The 16,064-nt window shown below is 42.9% G+C and overlaps 1 protein-coding gene across 3 annotated transcripts; it reads right to left on the reverse strand.

The window, feature by feature from the left end:
• Positions 1–456: 456 nt before the first annotated feature.
• LOC144713017 (putative isoaspartyl peptidase/L-asparaginase 2) lies at positions 457–10,019 on the reverse strand. Of its 3 annotated transcripts, none has more exons than XM_078587475.1 (4): positions 9,220–10,019; positions 3,392–3,625; positions 2,424–2,510; positions 457–1,020 (listed from the first exon to the last, which is right to left on the reverse strand). In XM_078587475.1, the coding sequence occupies exons 1-4, from the start codon at positions 9,433–9,435 to the stop codon at positions 532–534; spliced, it is 1,026 nt and encodes a 341-aa protein (XP_078443601.1). In that variant the 5' UTR covers positions 9,436–10,019; the 3' UTR covers positions 457–531. The 3 variants fall into 3 exon arrangements, with proteins under 3 accessions (XP_078443601.1, XP_078443603.1, XP_078443602.1); XM_078587477.1 differs by lacking the exon at positions 9,220–10,019 and adding an exon at positions 9,015–9,174; XM_078587476.1 differs by lacking the exons at positions 457–1,020; positions 2,424–2,510; positions 3,392–3,625 and adding an exon at positions 7,708–8,493.
• Between the last annotated feature and the right edge of the window lie 6,045 nt (positions 10,020–16,064).

The raw sequence follows: 16,064 nt of genomic DNA on the forward strand, positions 1-16,064 counted from the left end.
CATGGGGCCACATACTCATCGCTGGTGTAAATATTGGGTGCACGACGGCTGCAACTAAAACCCAAACAAATTTGGGGCCTCACACATCCACCTAGGCCACCAGGCAATAGACATAGTCGTTCTGTTTTTTTTTTTTGCGAATTGTTCGTTCTGTTCGGGTTTCCGAACGGAACAAAAACGAATTTGAACAGAACATTGCACAGACCCGTGTGCGGTTCTTTTGTTCGCTTTGTGCGAATTTTGTTCTAGTTTCGTGCAAATGTGCGAATTTGTGGGAATGTGCGAATTTTGTTCATTTTTTTTTAAAAGAACAGAACAAAGAACAAGGCCCTGTGCGGTTATTTTGTGCGAATTTTTTGTTCGTTCCAAACGAACATAACAGAACAACCATGTCTACCAGGCAAAATCATGGACAAGCACCAGCTTCCTACCTTATGAAGAAGAGAAATCTGGGCACACTTTTCAAAAAAGAAGAAGAATAGAATCTACAACAACCTTGTTCTTACAAGACTTTGAGACCAACACTTAATCTTAATCCCAAATCCCAACATGGAAGAGCCCATCTTCAGTAGCGTAAGCCCTGAACATGCCCACACAGTTAAAGCCACAGGCAACGTCGCCGTCAGAGGAGACGGCGATGAGGCCGGCCTTGCCTTCATCCAGCCTCTCCTTGATGGCGTACTGGACGGCGCCGTCCAGCGACAGCCCCTTATACTCCATTAAAGCCGCCACGTCCCTGGCCAGAGTGCTCCTTATGATGGCCTCCCCTTCGCCAGTGCATGACACAGCGCACGCTTTGCATGCGTACGTTCCCGCTCCGATCAGCGGCGAGTCTCCGATACGTCCCTCCATCTTGTTCATCAGGCCTCCCGTCGACGTCGCCGCCGCGCACCGCCCCTGCGTGTCCACCGCCACGCACCCCACCGTCTCCGCCGCGTACACGCTCAGCGGCAAGCTGTTCATTTCCCCCGCTGCCGCCTCCGCCCGGCAGCCCGCCGCCATTGGAACCCTGTAATCGAACTGAGTGCACTCTTCTTTGTCAGTTATCAGTTTGAACGAAAGCCCACAAGTTTCCAGTTTCTTGTTTTAAACATTGATTTAGAAACACCAAGATTAGTCCGGAGAAGAACATCAACGGAAGTTATCTTAATCTGCGACGTGATAAAAAAGAAAATCTTGAAGTGGAGATTCAGACCCAACAAGGAAAACAATTCTCGCTTCTATTCTTCGTGAGTTATAAGTTTCCAGTTTTTTGTTTTAAGCATTGATTTAGAAACACCAAGATTAGTCCTAAGAAGAACATCAACGGAAGTTATCTTAATCTGCGACGTGATAAAAAAGAAAATCTTGAAGTAGAGAAACAGACCCAACAAGGAAAACAATTCTCGCTTCTATTCTTCGTGAGCTATAAGCCGATAAGTTGTAAGTCAATCTCGCAAGTTTCCAGTTTCTTCTTTTAAAGAGCGATAGAAATACCAAAATTAGTCCAAATAAGAACATCGACGGAAATTATCTTAGTCTACGATCTAATAAAAAAGAATATCTAAAATTAGAGAATCAGAACCAACAACCAAAAAGATAATCGCTACTATTCTTCGTCAGTTATTAGTTGTAACCACAGCTCACAAAGTTCCAGTTTCTACTTTTAAACATTCATAAAAATACTAAAATTAATCCAAATAAAACATCAACGGAGACTGATTTTAACCTACTATCTACTAAAAAAAGAATATATTGAATTAGATAATTACTCGTCAGTTATAAGTTGCAACTAGAGCTCACAAGTTTCCGGTTTCTTCTTTTAAGCATTAATAGAAATACTAAAATTAGCCAAAGTAAGAACATCAACGGAAAAGATCTTAATCCATGATCTGATAAAAAAGAATATCTTGAATTAGAGAATCATAACTAATTCTCCTGATAATGACGAACTGGGCGTAATTAAATGAACAGATCAATGCCAGAAGCAGCCATTTTTAGAAACACCAATCATTGAAAACTCAATGACGAATTTGAATTTTGTTTTAAATCTAATTGGCGAAAACCTAACTTTGTCTTCATCTTCTTTTAAACATTCATAATATCAATCTAGTTCTTTTATTTTTTTAAAAATCGAACAGAGAAATTTATTCGTCTTCGTCGGCCTTAATCTATCCCGTCAAATAGGCAAACCATTCGTAATTAAATAAACATATTCATCGCCAGAAGCGGCAAATCTTTAAGAATAATAATAATGCGAACCCATTTAAAAGTTTCCCAAATTTCTTCAAATACGCTATTGGTAAAAAGAACAATTAACGGAACAGTCTAATCTAATTCACTTCCTTCTTGATACGAACAAAGGATTCGCAATTTAATATCCTGGAACCGGAATTTCTGTAACTAATGACAATTTGGATCCAGTGGTGAGAAAAAGGAGTTACCAGAATTGAGCCGGCTTCCTTGGCCAGTCTCAGCATCTCCGCGTTATCCTCCGTGACGAAGTACGCGTTTTCCACAGTCTCCACGCCCTAATTCATATGTTGCGAGTGAGCAAAACATTGAGAAGTTGTTCTTTTATTTTGTAACAAAAAGGAAGAATCCAGGCAAAAGAATTTACAATCAACTTACTACGAAATGGACTATTCCTGAAGAAGGGTCTATTTCTCTTGTACAATGAAAGAACATACAATCAACTTACTACGAAATGGATTATTCCTGAAGAAGGGTCTATTTCTCTTGTACAATGAAAGAATATAGAATCAACCTACTACGAAATGGTTTTTCTGGAGTTGTACTAAGCATACATTAGTCAATTATACACTTTGGCCTCTCATTGAAACAAAAATTGGTTACACTGTTCATTCATTTATAAAGAAACAACTCAAACAAGATATGGAATTTACGAAGCGGTTATAAAATTAAGCAAATAATACGATAAACTTCAATGCAACCTTCTTTCTGCGCTTATTTCTTGCGTAGAACCACTCATCGTTCATTTTAACATCTCATTGTCCAAAATGGTTATACTATTATTTCATTCACAAATAAACCGCTAAAACTAGACATGACTACCACCATCGAAAGTCCACGGAGCAGTTAGAACTTAACCCGATAAAACAGTCAACTTATATAAACGGTTTTTTTTGTGTTAGTGTGGGATGAGTGAACCAAAAAAGTTCTACTATTTTCCATTTATAAATAAAAACAATTCAAATATTAAATTGAACAAATAACACAGTTAACTTTCACGGAACGGTGTTTCTGCGTTATTTGTAGCGAGGAATGAGTCAACAAATACTTTGGCATTTCATTGAACAAAAATGCACAACTCAAGCAAGACATACTCGCAGCCATTACAAAAATACGGAGTAGTTCATAATTTTAAGTTTAAGTTGATAATTCAGCTAACCTGTTCCCTGGCGAACTGCTCGGCGCCATGAAAGGCAAGATAAGAGTGAGGGGAGCGATCCATGACAAGCCTTGCCAGTGAGATAGGGTTCTTCACCGTTGTAACGCCGGAGACGGCACCGCAGCGGCGGCGCTGGCCGTCCATTATGCTAGCCTCCATCTCCACCGTCCCTTTCCTTGTCAGCGCCGATCCACGGCCGGAATTAAAGAACGGATCTGTTTCTAGTTCCCTCACCTGCATGTAACAAAAAAATCATCGCCGTCTGTTCTCCAGATCCGAAATCTACGAAAAAAATCGTTCGCCATGGTTGCTGCATCAACAGGATGAAAGGGAATGGTTCGAACATGTCAAGTTAAGACTCATTTCAATCATAATTTTTTTCGTTTGACGGGCAGTACGTAATTATTTTCCCTTAATTAAAAGATTCCCGAAAGTTTATTCCAATGAATATTCCTCACCATCGACGGTAAAGTGCATGAATAATAAGCATAAATCAATCTTCGCTTTGAGTGCAGAAACGCGGTGTTGTGTGGCCTAGGATTAAACATATCAAGGAGAAAAACGAAATGCCTCGGACCGTGGTTCTCCTCACGTCGATGCAATATTCGTTTGATCTGATTGAAGATATTAAATTCAATACTCAACTCTCATTTTGATCTTCAATACTTTCCCAATTACGAGGGGGAAGAAGATGGTGACGAAACAACTAATAGAGGAACACGTAACGCTGTAAGCACAAGGCTCTCAAGGAACGATCTAATACTAGCCTAGCCCACAAAGATGAAGAGGAGAAATCAAAGAAACAACCACACTAGAACACAAGGAAAAAAGAAGAACGAAAGTTCGTACACGCCACACAAGGCAACGCCCTTCAGTCGGGTATTTAAACAAACACATATCTAAAGATAGAAGTTGTAACGGCCGGGCCCACTTTCCTCCTACGTGACATCGTGGATGCCGTTATAACTCGGTGAATCCGACGGTCACGATTTAAACTTCAAAGCAGAGTAAGCGTGAGCGTTGGATTACGATCCAAGGATCAGGATCACGTCCTTCATTCTCCTCCTTGATCCGAGTCTTCTTTCACCGGCGAGAGACTGATTCGCTGGCGGAGGTCTGCAAACTTCGTCACTCCGAGCGATTTGGTGAACAAGTCCGCGAGCTGATCATCTGTGCTTACGTACTTCAGCTCCACCTTCTTTTCTTCTACAAGATTTCTGATGAAATGATAACGGACGTCGATATGCTTTGTTCGCCCATGATGAACCGGATTTAGACTGATTTTGATTGCTGATTTGTTGTCGATACACAGATTGAACATCTGCTGCTTTTCTCCAAGTAATTCTCCTATGAATCGGCTGATCCAGACTCCTTGACACGCAGCTGTGGTGGCGGCAATATATTCTGCCTCACAGGATGATAGGGCTATCACAGGTTGTTTACATGAGTTCCACGCGATGGGTTTGGATCCATAGAAAAATATCAGACCAGACGTGCTTTTCCGATCATCTAAATCTCCTGCATAATCACTGTCGCAGTAGCCGATCAATTTGCACACTTTTTCTTGCTTGTACACCAGTCCATAATTAATGGAGCCCTTCACATATCTCAAAATTCTCTTAGCAGATATCATATGAGTTGAGCTTGGTTTGTTCATGAACCTGCTCAAGTAACTTACAGAGAAAACTAGATCAGGTCGAGTGATGGTTAAATATCTCAGGCAACCGATCATTTTTCTGAACACAGTGGGATTCACCTCGACCCCTTCTTCTTCTCTGCTCAATTTTAGACGATGCTCCATTGGTGACTTGGACAAATTACAATCCCTCATGTTGAACTCATCAAGAATCTTCAGGGCATACAGACTTTGGGATAGTCTGATCTCATGCTGCTTCTGCTGCACTTCAATGCCCAAGTCGGAACTAAGCAAACCGAAATCAGTCATGTCAAACAATGTCTTCATGGAGCGTTTAAATTTCTCTATGCCAGCAGCACTTGATCCGGTGATAATTAAATCATCCACGTACACTCCCACAAGTAATCTTTGCTGGTTTTCTGATAGACTATACACTGCGTGGTCATTTGCACTTCTCTTAAACCCAATTCTGATCAAGGCTTCATCCAGCTTTGAGTTCCACGCCCTTGGTGCTTGCTTAAGCCCATATAACGCCTTCTTGAGTCTTAGAACGTGGTATTCCTTGCCTCTGATCACAAATCCTTCTGGTTGTGTCACATATATCTCCTCCTTAAGATCACCATTAAGGAAAGCAGACCTGACATCCAAATGATGTAACCGCCACTGTGATTGAGCTGCTAGAGCCATAAGGATTCTAATGGACTCCAGTCTGGCCACAGGTGAGAAGACTTCATCAAAATCAATGCCTTTTCTCTGGCTGTAGCCTTTCACAACCAAACGAGCTTTGTGTTTTGTCACATCTCCTCCTGAATTTTTCTTGATTCTGTAAACCCACTTCACACCAATTGGCTTACAGTTCCGAGTTGGCTTTACTAACTCCCAAGTAGAATTTTTCTCAATAGCCTCAATTTCTTCTTGCATAGCTTGCCTCCACACTTCGTCTTTCACTGCTGCTGCAAAGGACATAGGCTCGTCATTTGAAATGAAACATGTTTCTTCATCACCAACCTCCTGTGTAGCCTCATAAATTGACCGGATTGATCTCAGTCTCCCGGTCTCTTCTTCATCGGATGATTGATTTTGAGTTTTCTCATCTACTGTTGAGTTTTCTTCAGTAGGTAAGTCTCCAAATGTCAAGTTACTTGTCAAATTTGAGGTGAAACGAGAGTCCAGATTCACCTGCTGACCAAAATCCCAACTTTTAGTTTCTTCAAACACAACATCTCGACTCACGGTTACCTTGAAAGTTTCAGGATCAAGAAACCTGTAAGCCTTGGTTCCCAACTCATAACCGATAAAGATCATATTTTTGCTTCTGTCATCAAGTTTTCTCAGTTGCTTTGTGCTCTTGACATGAGCCACTGAGCCAAAGACTCGAAGATGCTCCACATTTGGCTTTCGCCCATTCCACTTCTCATAAGGAGTAGCTCCTTGGAGGCTCTTGGTAGATGATCGATTTAGCACATAAACACACGTATTAACAGCCTCTGCCCATAGCTCCTGGGGAAGTTTCTTTTCCTTCAGCATAGCACGTACAAGGGACATAATTGTCCTGTTTCTTCTTTCTACCACTCCATTCTGTTGGGGAGAGTAGGGGGCAGTAAGATGGCGCTTGATTCCATTTTCATCACAGTATAAATTAAATTCTGCTGAGGTGAATTCTCCACCACGATCAGTCCTGAAGCACTTTATTTTTTCTCCACATTCTGATTCAGCCAGATTCTTAAACTTCTTGAACGCACTGAAAGCTTCTGATTTTTCCTTCAAGAAGGCCACCCACATTAGTCTGGAAAAGTCATCAACAATCAGTAAGAAGTACCTGCTGCCACCTAATGTTGATGGTTGAATTGGACCACATAAATCACCATGGACTAGTTCCAGCTTCTTTAAGGCCCGAAATTTTGATTCACTTGGGAAGGATTTTCGAGTCTGTTTGCTGGCAACACATTCTCCGCAGAGTTTGTCAGAAAAACGTATTGCTGGAAGTCCAATCACAAGGTTGTTTCTCCTCATATCATCTATATTTCGAAAATTCTGATGACATAGTCGAGAGTGCCACAACGACACCTGGCTTTCTTCTTCTTGTGTCATTTTACAGATCTCAGGTATTGACAGCTTGAGAGTATACATACTGCCATCGGACTTTTTCACCTTTGCTAGAATTCTTCCCACAGCATCAGTGATGGTGAGAAATCCACCACGCAAGGAGGTCGTGCATCCAGCTTCGTCGAGCTTTCCAAGACTCAGAATATTAGCCTTGAGATTTGGAACAAATAGTACATCTTCCAAGGTCAGTTCAACCCCCCGTGAGCCACAAACAGAGATACTGCCCTTTCCTTCAAATTTAATCGAGGAGCCATCCCCAAATTTAACACTGCCACACTGATATTCATCCAAGTTCTGAAAAAACGATTTCTTACAGGTCATGTGGGAGCTGGCACCTGTATCAAGATACCATATTTCAGAATTTGAAGAGTGATCACCGTCTTCTTGGAGAAAGACAGTCTCCGTAAGCACCATGAGTAGCTTGGATTCTTCAACAATCACATTAGCAGCTTCCTCTTTCGCCCTTGGCCTTTTTTCATTTGTGCATTCATCTGCAAAATGGCCAAACTTTTGACAATTATAACACCGCACCTTTGATTTGTCAAAAGGTTTCTTCTCCTCGTCTTGTCTTTGATCATCGTCTTGATTTGTTTTGCTTCTTCCTCGACCTTCTGCCTCTGCCTCTGCCTCGTCCTCGCCCTCTTGAGGACTGGCCTTCTGCAGGCTTATTCTTCTTCATATGATTAAGAGCACGTGTTAAGAGGGCTTGCTCTTCTTCTCTGGCGTCTCGTTCAGCAAGGCGCATTTCGTGGATCTTAAGAGACCCAATCGCTTCCACAAGGGACATAGTATCCATATCACCAAATTGCTCCAGAGTGAGCGTAAGAGAGTCATACCTCGGCGGCATTGAGCGAAATAACTTTCTGACGGCTTCTCTGTCTTGAATATCATCACCACATTGCCATAATTCGAAAACTGTCTTCGTGAACTTGTCAGTGAAATCACCGATTTTATCCTCCTTCTTCATAGTAAGTTTTTCGAATTCGCGGCGCAGTCCCTGAGCTCTTGACTGGGCGAGACGATCGATTCTGACATGGAACGAACGGATGATCTCCCAGTTTTCTTTGGCACTTTTCTTGATATCCAGCTGCACTCCTGAGGTTTCTGGAATCGCAGCTAGCATGGCGGAAAGAGCTAACCGGTCCTTCTGCCGATTCGTCTCAGTACCGGCAACCACTTCCCACAGGTTCTGGGCGTCGAGATGCACCTCCATTCTCATCGCCCAGTGCCGATAATTCGTCGCTGAAAGTTGATTCAGCGGCGTCGGGACTCCGACCTCAAGTTTCCTGGTCGAGTCATCGGATGTGTTCTTCTCTCCTTGGTTGGATGATTCTCCACGCTTCGGCATCGTAATAGATCCCTGGAATCAGAAGGCTCTGATACCACTTGTAAGCACAAGGCTCTCAAGGAACGATCTAATACTAGCCTAGCACACAAAGATGAAGAGGAGAAATCAAAGAAACAACCACACTAGAACACAAGGAAAAAAGAAGAACGAAAGTTCGTACACGCCACACAAGGCAACGCCCTTCAGTCGGGTATTTAAACAAACACATATCTAAAGATAGAAGTTGTAACGGCCGGGCCCACTTTCCTCCTACGTGACATCGTGGATGCCGTTATAACTCGGTGAATCCGACGGTCACGATTTAAACTTCAAAGCAGAGTAAGCGTGAGCGTTGGATTACGATCCAAGGATCAGGATCACGTCCTTCAAACGCATGCTAATTGTCGAAACGATAAGTGAGCCAGTAAACAATTAGCGTGCAAACATAACGGAGGGGATTTAATAAAAATCAATAAATATCAACGGAACAATCATATAGAAAGTTATCAATAAGTATCACTCCTGGGGGGGAAAAAATCATATCTCTAATTCACCTGTTCTCGGAGTCTACCTATCTCTCTCTCCTTTCTTCATTCTCTTGTTTCTTGATTGTTCACAGAGATTAGCTTACGCGAATTGAAACAACAACAAGAAAGAAGAAGGAATGTCAAGTTTCTGTTATGTTATTTTAAAAGATTCAAGAACTCAAATGGGTTAGTGAAATCGCAGTGGACAAGCAGTGATTAAAAAGGAACTTACGACGAGCTCAACTACGTCGACGGCGGCGAGATTGGAGCGCAGGGCTGCAACGCCGAGCTGTAGGCACCGGGCGAGGATCTTCTCGGCCTGTGCTTGTTTCTCCAAAGGCAGCTTCGGATCCACGCCTGCCCCTCCGTGCACGGCAATGGCCCAGCGACGCCGCCTCCTCGCCCCCCCTTCGCTGCCTTTCATTTCTTGAATTTCCTTGCCCGCCATAGAGAGAGAAAGAGAGAGAGTACTCAGAATGAATGACCTCTTTTTAGGATGAAGAGAGAGAGGTGTGAAGAAAATGAGATGATGATCAAGAACCAGAGGCTGTCCGTCAAGACAGAACGAGAGAGAGAGATGTGAAGAGAGAGAGATAGAGAGATGTGAAGAGAATGAGATGATTATCAAGAACCAGAGGCTGTCCGTCAAGACAGAGCGAGAGAGAGAGATAGAGAGATGTGAAGAGAATGAGATGATTATCAAGAACCAGAGGCTGTCCGTCAAGAGAGATGGCGAGAGAGATGTGAAGAGAATGAGATGATTATCAAGAACCAAAGGCCGTCTGTCAAGAGAGAAGAAGAGTGAGAGAGAGAGAGAGAGAGATGTGCAGAGAACGAGATGATGGTCAAGAACCAGAGGCCGCCCGCCTAGAGAGAAGGGAGAGAGACAGATGTGAAGAAAATCAGAGGATGGTCAAGAACCAGAGACCGTCCCTCTAGAGAGAGAGCGAGAGTTAAGGAAGGGCGGAGAGAAAGGGAGTTGGAGGACGAATGGAGGGAGTATCACGAAGCCCGGTGGCGAACTTTGTCTGTGCTGCATGGGAATTTATGGGCGCCGCGTGTTACGACCCGGTTTCAACGGCGCCACTGATTTTCGTTCTAGATTGAACGTGTTAGACTTGCAGTCAACCTTCGTAGGGGACTTCAAACGGTGCACGAGTTCTTCAACATCTGTGGATAAGATTAACGCGTAAATGCCTTCCATAAAACCCGCGTCATGTCATTATCATCTTCAAAATACAGCACTTTCTGAACCCAGACGTTCTAGAAGTTCGATACAGAATAGGATTATCTTATCTATTTAACAAATTGGGTTAATTGATTCATTATAACTTCCAGTTACGATTGATTGAAGATGACGATAACTAGACCTCTTGCTGCTAGCCGCTTCACTAGCAATAAGAAAAATGGAGAAACTATCTCTATTTGACTCTCGAGTATCAAAGAAATTCGAACAACGCGACAAGATTAAAACTAACGGAATCAATCCTCATTTGTGCTTCGACTAGCAATCAATCAACTAATACCCAGAGAAAACAAAGGTGCACTAAAAAAACAAGCTGAACCTCAATTTCTATCAACTAAGAATTTCAAGAGTTTACTTTTAAAAGAATTTTTTGGACGCGAAAGTTGATTTATTTTCTGCATTACCAGTTAACGAGCTCATTTGCGCAGCTTCTTGCAGTTGCAAGTCCGAACATATCTCCCCCTCTGTCTCTCTCGAGAAGATTGTGTCTATCGCCATATCCTGTCATCGAATAATGACAAGCCGAGAGGTAAAACTTATCAATAATTTTTTATAATTTATGTTGGTACTAGACGAGTTTCCGCGATATTGCTGGAAGATGACGTATGCCTAAGCAAGATGAGTGCTACACATCAGCTCCAGAACATCTCGTCTGATCGGCGACGGCCACGTGGGCTAAAGAGGAACCAACGAGTTCCTTTCGAGACTCAAGACATAGAAAGGAGCTCCAGCTCAGCTTGACAAATCACTATAACAAACTAAACGTCAAATATAATAACAGATGTCACACCCACCAAAAGTAATAATAAGTTACACAAGGGGAAGATCAGTTAAATTGAAATGAAAACCGCTTCAAGGTTGACCGGAGAGGCACCTTGATTTGCTTATTCAAGAGTAAGTGAGATGGACCTACTTGACTGGTAGCCACAGAACGCCCAGTTGAAGAAGGGAAAAGGACAACGCTAGATAAATATTGAGCAAAGTAGGAAGGAGGAAGAAGAGACATCACTATATGAAAGGAAAGAAGCCCTTTCCATATGTCAACCAAAAAATTCTCCCGTAACCCTTGTGTAAAGCCCCAAAGTACGTGGCATTCCTGCATGGAGGCATGCACGCTAACCGACACCCTGACGTCTATCTGTAGCACCATCATCCTCGGAGCCCAGCCCTAATGCTTCACATGCCCCCAACACCCATCCTGACACCTCTTTCACTTTAGTCCTCATTGGTGCTGCCGTGCTCGGTGCTCCCAGCCTTGGCATTTGCACGCGTCATCACTCATAGGGATGCGCCAAGTGCCATACGCCCATCTTTGTGCTTTGTTTGCCATGGCCGCATTCGCCGCTGTGTCCACACATCCTGGCCCCTTAGCAGGATATGACTGGCCGCCGCACGATTAGTACCTGCTTACCATGGTGCAGTCCTCAGCATCCCGTACTCATGCTCTACGTTGATCCACCGCCCATGCATGGTGATGAGCACGGTTATTGTGCAGGCCTTGGCTTTAAAGATCAAGGATGGACATCCCCACATGTGGTGTGTGTTAAGGTAACACGACAAAATTGGCTTTCTATCCCAAGTCTAAATAAACATTGTTCCCCATGAGCATCATGGGGGTGTGACGTAGGACGACAAAGGAAAAGGGCGACTAAGGAGATGGATGGGTTGACGATGGGAAGTGGGTCTGTAGGGAGGGATAAAACAATCCAAAGAAATTCCCACGTTCGGAATTCGGACTTTAAAACCGATGAAGATCTGGTGGTGCAGCTCCGACCCTTATCGAGGCCAGTAGTACTGTCTTCCCCCACCGCAACGATGCCTAAGCATCGAAATCAATACCCGAATTCGCGTCGCGAAGAAACACTCTGGAAAGAGAGAGAGAGGAGGTGGAAATCCAAACCAAAACTAATTCTGACGGTGGTGGAAACTTCTCGAGAAAACACCAGACGGAGAACACTTTCGATACCAAAGAGTTCAGGCGTACCTCGGCACCTTAGTGCGTGAAGAGGATGCGAGAAATTCTGATCGTGACGAGGCTGGGCGAATCTGGGCGTTGAGCGGCCCACTGGACGAGGACGATGCTGGGTGTTCTGGGCGTTGAACGGCCCTGGTTGAGTGCAGATGTCGTGGTCACAGAGTCAAGCGTAGGCGAACATCCGTGCGCGTGAAGCGCGCGTAGGGTGTGTGGAGTACATAGAGCGCGCGGAGTGCGCGGAGCGTGGCGGAGCGCACCCATAGCGCGCGTAGCGCACGCGGCTTGGAGCGTCGGACGGCGTTGACGCGACCGGCGGCCTGGGACGCTCTGGGTGGCGGCCTAGGACGTGGCTTGGGCGTCCTTGGCGAGGAAAGCCTAGGCATCCTAGCGGGGCTGCCTGGGCGGCCTTGGCTGGGGCGGCCTGGGCGTCCTGGCGGGGCAGCCTGGGCGGCCTTGACTGGGGCGGCCTGGGCGGCCTGGGCTGTGGCGACCTGGGCGTCCCCAACGGGAGGTCTGGGCGGCCTTGGCGTCCTGGCGGGGCGGCCTAGGGGGCCTCGGCTGGGGCATTCTGGGCGGCCTGGTGGGGCGGGCTGGGCGGCCTCGGCTGGGGCCGCCTATGCGGCCTGGGCGGCTTGGCTGGGCGGCCTGGGCGAGAGAGAGAGAGGGTGGGAGAGAGAGGGGAAAGAAAGAGAATAGGAGAGGGAGAGAGGATGGCGAAAGAGGAAGGAGAGGGGACGGGAGGCCGACGTCGCGAGGCGGCGGCGACGGTGGTGGCGGCGGCGGTAAAGGCTAGGGTTTAGAGGGGTAGGGAGGTTGGGCAGTCCTCCAAGAAGAGTTAAACAAAACTCAATTCTTGAAATTATGACTGCCTAAGAGTTTCTTGAAAACAATGGCCTTTATATAGGACTTGGAGGAAAGAGAAATTGATGAGAAAGTAAAGACGTGCGCCGTGTCATGCCAAAGGCCAATTGTGGATCTGCCTTTGGCGTCGTGTCATGACGTGCGTAGAGATGTGCACGGGTGGAGACGTGCTAGTTGGCTGTTGTGGCGTGTCGGCTTTAGTGTTGACTCCGGTTGACCGTGGCAGGTTGACTTCGGTTGACTCTGATTGATCGTGGTCCATAGCAGGCGTGTTGACTCCGGTTGACCGTGGTGACGCGTTTGTCGATGATATGTTGGCATCCTCACCATCAGGGTGCCTGCATGTGCACACTGGGCTTCGGCCCCAAGGTACTTAAGCGACAATACCTAATGACACAAGCCCCACCTCATCTCTACATTCCTGAATGGGCCTTGTGCCTAATGTAATGGCTATGACCACCAATGTATCTTTACATGTGTGGTAATAAAACGTCTCAGTATTCTATTACAAGCCTAGCCCAATCTCCTTTTAGACCCCAAACAATCTCAAGCATTCACAAAGAGACTTTCAATGATCTAGTGAAGGCTGCTCAACGTTCTTGCCCAAAGCATTGAGGCCCACACACACATAATCCATTTGAGCATTGTTCTTAGCTACGAATTGACCGCGTGACACCTTGGCATAGGAATATTTATTAGGTGATAAGCAAAACAAAAAAACTCATCATATCATCACTTTTTGCTGGAGCGACAGCTAAATGTATCTTTTTTACATTTATTTATTGCATGCTATAAAAAATCCCAAAATATCTTAAAATCATAATAAATAAATAGAATCTATTTTTAAAAATATTTTTTTAAAATATTTTTAACTAGTTTTCCTTATTGTAGTGATTCAAATATATTTAACAATCCAAAAATTATAAATCACCTTAAAACAACATTTTACAAATATTAAGGCTAAAATTTACTTGCTCATTACCTGCTCCTTGTGGGTCGGACCTCAACTTACCATATCAAAAGTTTATCAATATTGTTGTGTAAATCAGACCCTTAAACTTGCATACTTTAACCCAAATTTTAGTTTATGAAAACTCCACTAAGTACTTGATGGCTTCACCTTGGACAAGATTAGCTTCAGGTGGCTTAATTTGGTTGATCATGTGGGCTATGTTAGAAATATCCATGGAGCCGAAAAGATAAAAATCCCATAGTCAAGGAGACTGGTTTATTATGATAGTTAATAAAATCCACATTGCGTCTCACTCGGGTTGGTCTTTCTATTGAACTACGATCTCTAGTATGATTGGGTTCTTAACACTAAGACAGCCTACATGGTCTTTCTCCATAACTCGGACATGGCAAGGTAAACTGGTGATTCATACAATTAACCTATTTAGAAAATTATATCACCATGTTATCCTAGCTCTCTTTACATTTATTTTTTTCCTCAAGCAAAATATAAGTTGCCCTATTTTTCAAAGGTCTATATTTAAATACTTAAAGTGGAATGATGCATACCTAGTGTTGTAAGTATGGATCATTTAAACTCACAGCATCTACTAGTTTATTTTTCATCGCTTGGATGTGTTATAATACAAACTTAAACATATGTAATTATTCAGCCCACTTGGCATGGCTGAGATTAAGATGTTTTCGTGAACTCAAATATTTTTGTGATATTCATAATGAATTTGTGAGAAATAAGATGTTGTTGTCAGTATAGCAAAACTTAACCATCCACATATTTTCCATCTCAAATGTAAAGTAATAGAGTTTGGCCTCATTGAGTTTTTCATCATGAAATTCTTTAGGATTCTCATGCTAGTTAAGAATGCAATCTAGTCATGTACTAGAAGGTATCAGTTAACCTCAAAGACAAAGTCAAAGAAAGGGGCTTGGCCGAACAGGTCTTGATTTCCATAAAGGCACTATGAGATGTCAAGGTCTAAGAAAAGTTACTAATATCAAGTCTCACGATAGAACTAAAGTTATTGATCAAATGATGGTAGAAAGTTGTTAATCCACAGAAAATTTACACACCATGTATTATTAGAGGAGTCTGGCTATCTCAACTGGCATGTAATTTTTTGACGATCCATTTCTATGCCTTATTTTGTTATGATGTAACTCAAGAAATTCAACTTGTTTTAGTAAAATATAGGGATTCTGGTTGATAAATTATATATGTAGCGTAAATAGGAATGATAGAAGATATTTGAGAGTAATATGACAGACATAATGTGAAAAACTGTGGAAGAGACAGTGATGGATGAGAATGGGAATATATAGATACAGGAGATTGTAAATGTGTGAATATATATAAATAGTTAAGAGAGTATAATTATGATAGGATGATGAGGTGTTGAGAGAAGGAGAAGATAGTGGAATGAGACGTGAAGATAGGAGGAGATAGATATAACATAATAAAAATGATGAATATGAGACAACGTAAGGCAAAAGGACTTACCATTTGTCACCCAAGACACCAACAAAGCAATCTATGAATGCCTAACTTAAGTCTCTTTCAATAAGCCAACAAATGTAGGAAATAATTTCTATGATTGTTTCTAGCGATCATTAGCTCACTTTATAAATCCATGGGATGGTTGAAAAAAGGGAAGAAAGACAAAGGTTCAATCAAAATTTCAGTTTAACATACCTTTTGGCTTGTTAGATGTAGCATTGAACTGTATCCAACCTAAGAGAGTATTTTCTTTAAAAATATGTTGTCAACAAATTCCGAAAAAATACTAAAAAATCATAAAAACCAAAATATCACTCTTCAAATATTTTAAATTACTGTATGTTTCATAAAATTCATAGAATGCTTTTAATGGAAATAATATGTAAATTTAGTGAGAATGACCAATAATCGCGCATTAGCAGTCATCAAAATATCAAGAGATATTTAGATTCAATCGGCAAATTTGTGTTATAAAAATTGATTCAAAATTAAATAATGTAATCCAATAAGGCATCGTATGTGGTTCTG

This window comes from Wolffia australiana, chromosome 15, assembly GCF_029677425.1.
Source record: "Wolffia australiana isolate 7733 chromosome 15, ASM2967742v1".
Classification (NCBI taxonomy): Eukaryota; Viridiplantae; Streptophyta; class Magnoliopsida; order Alismatales; family Araceae; genus Wolffia; species Wolffia australiana.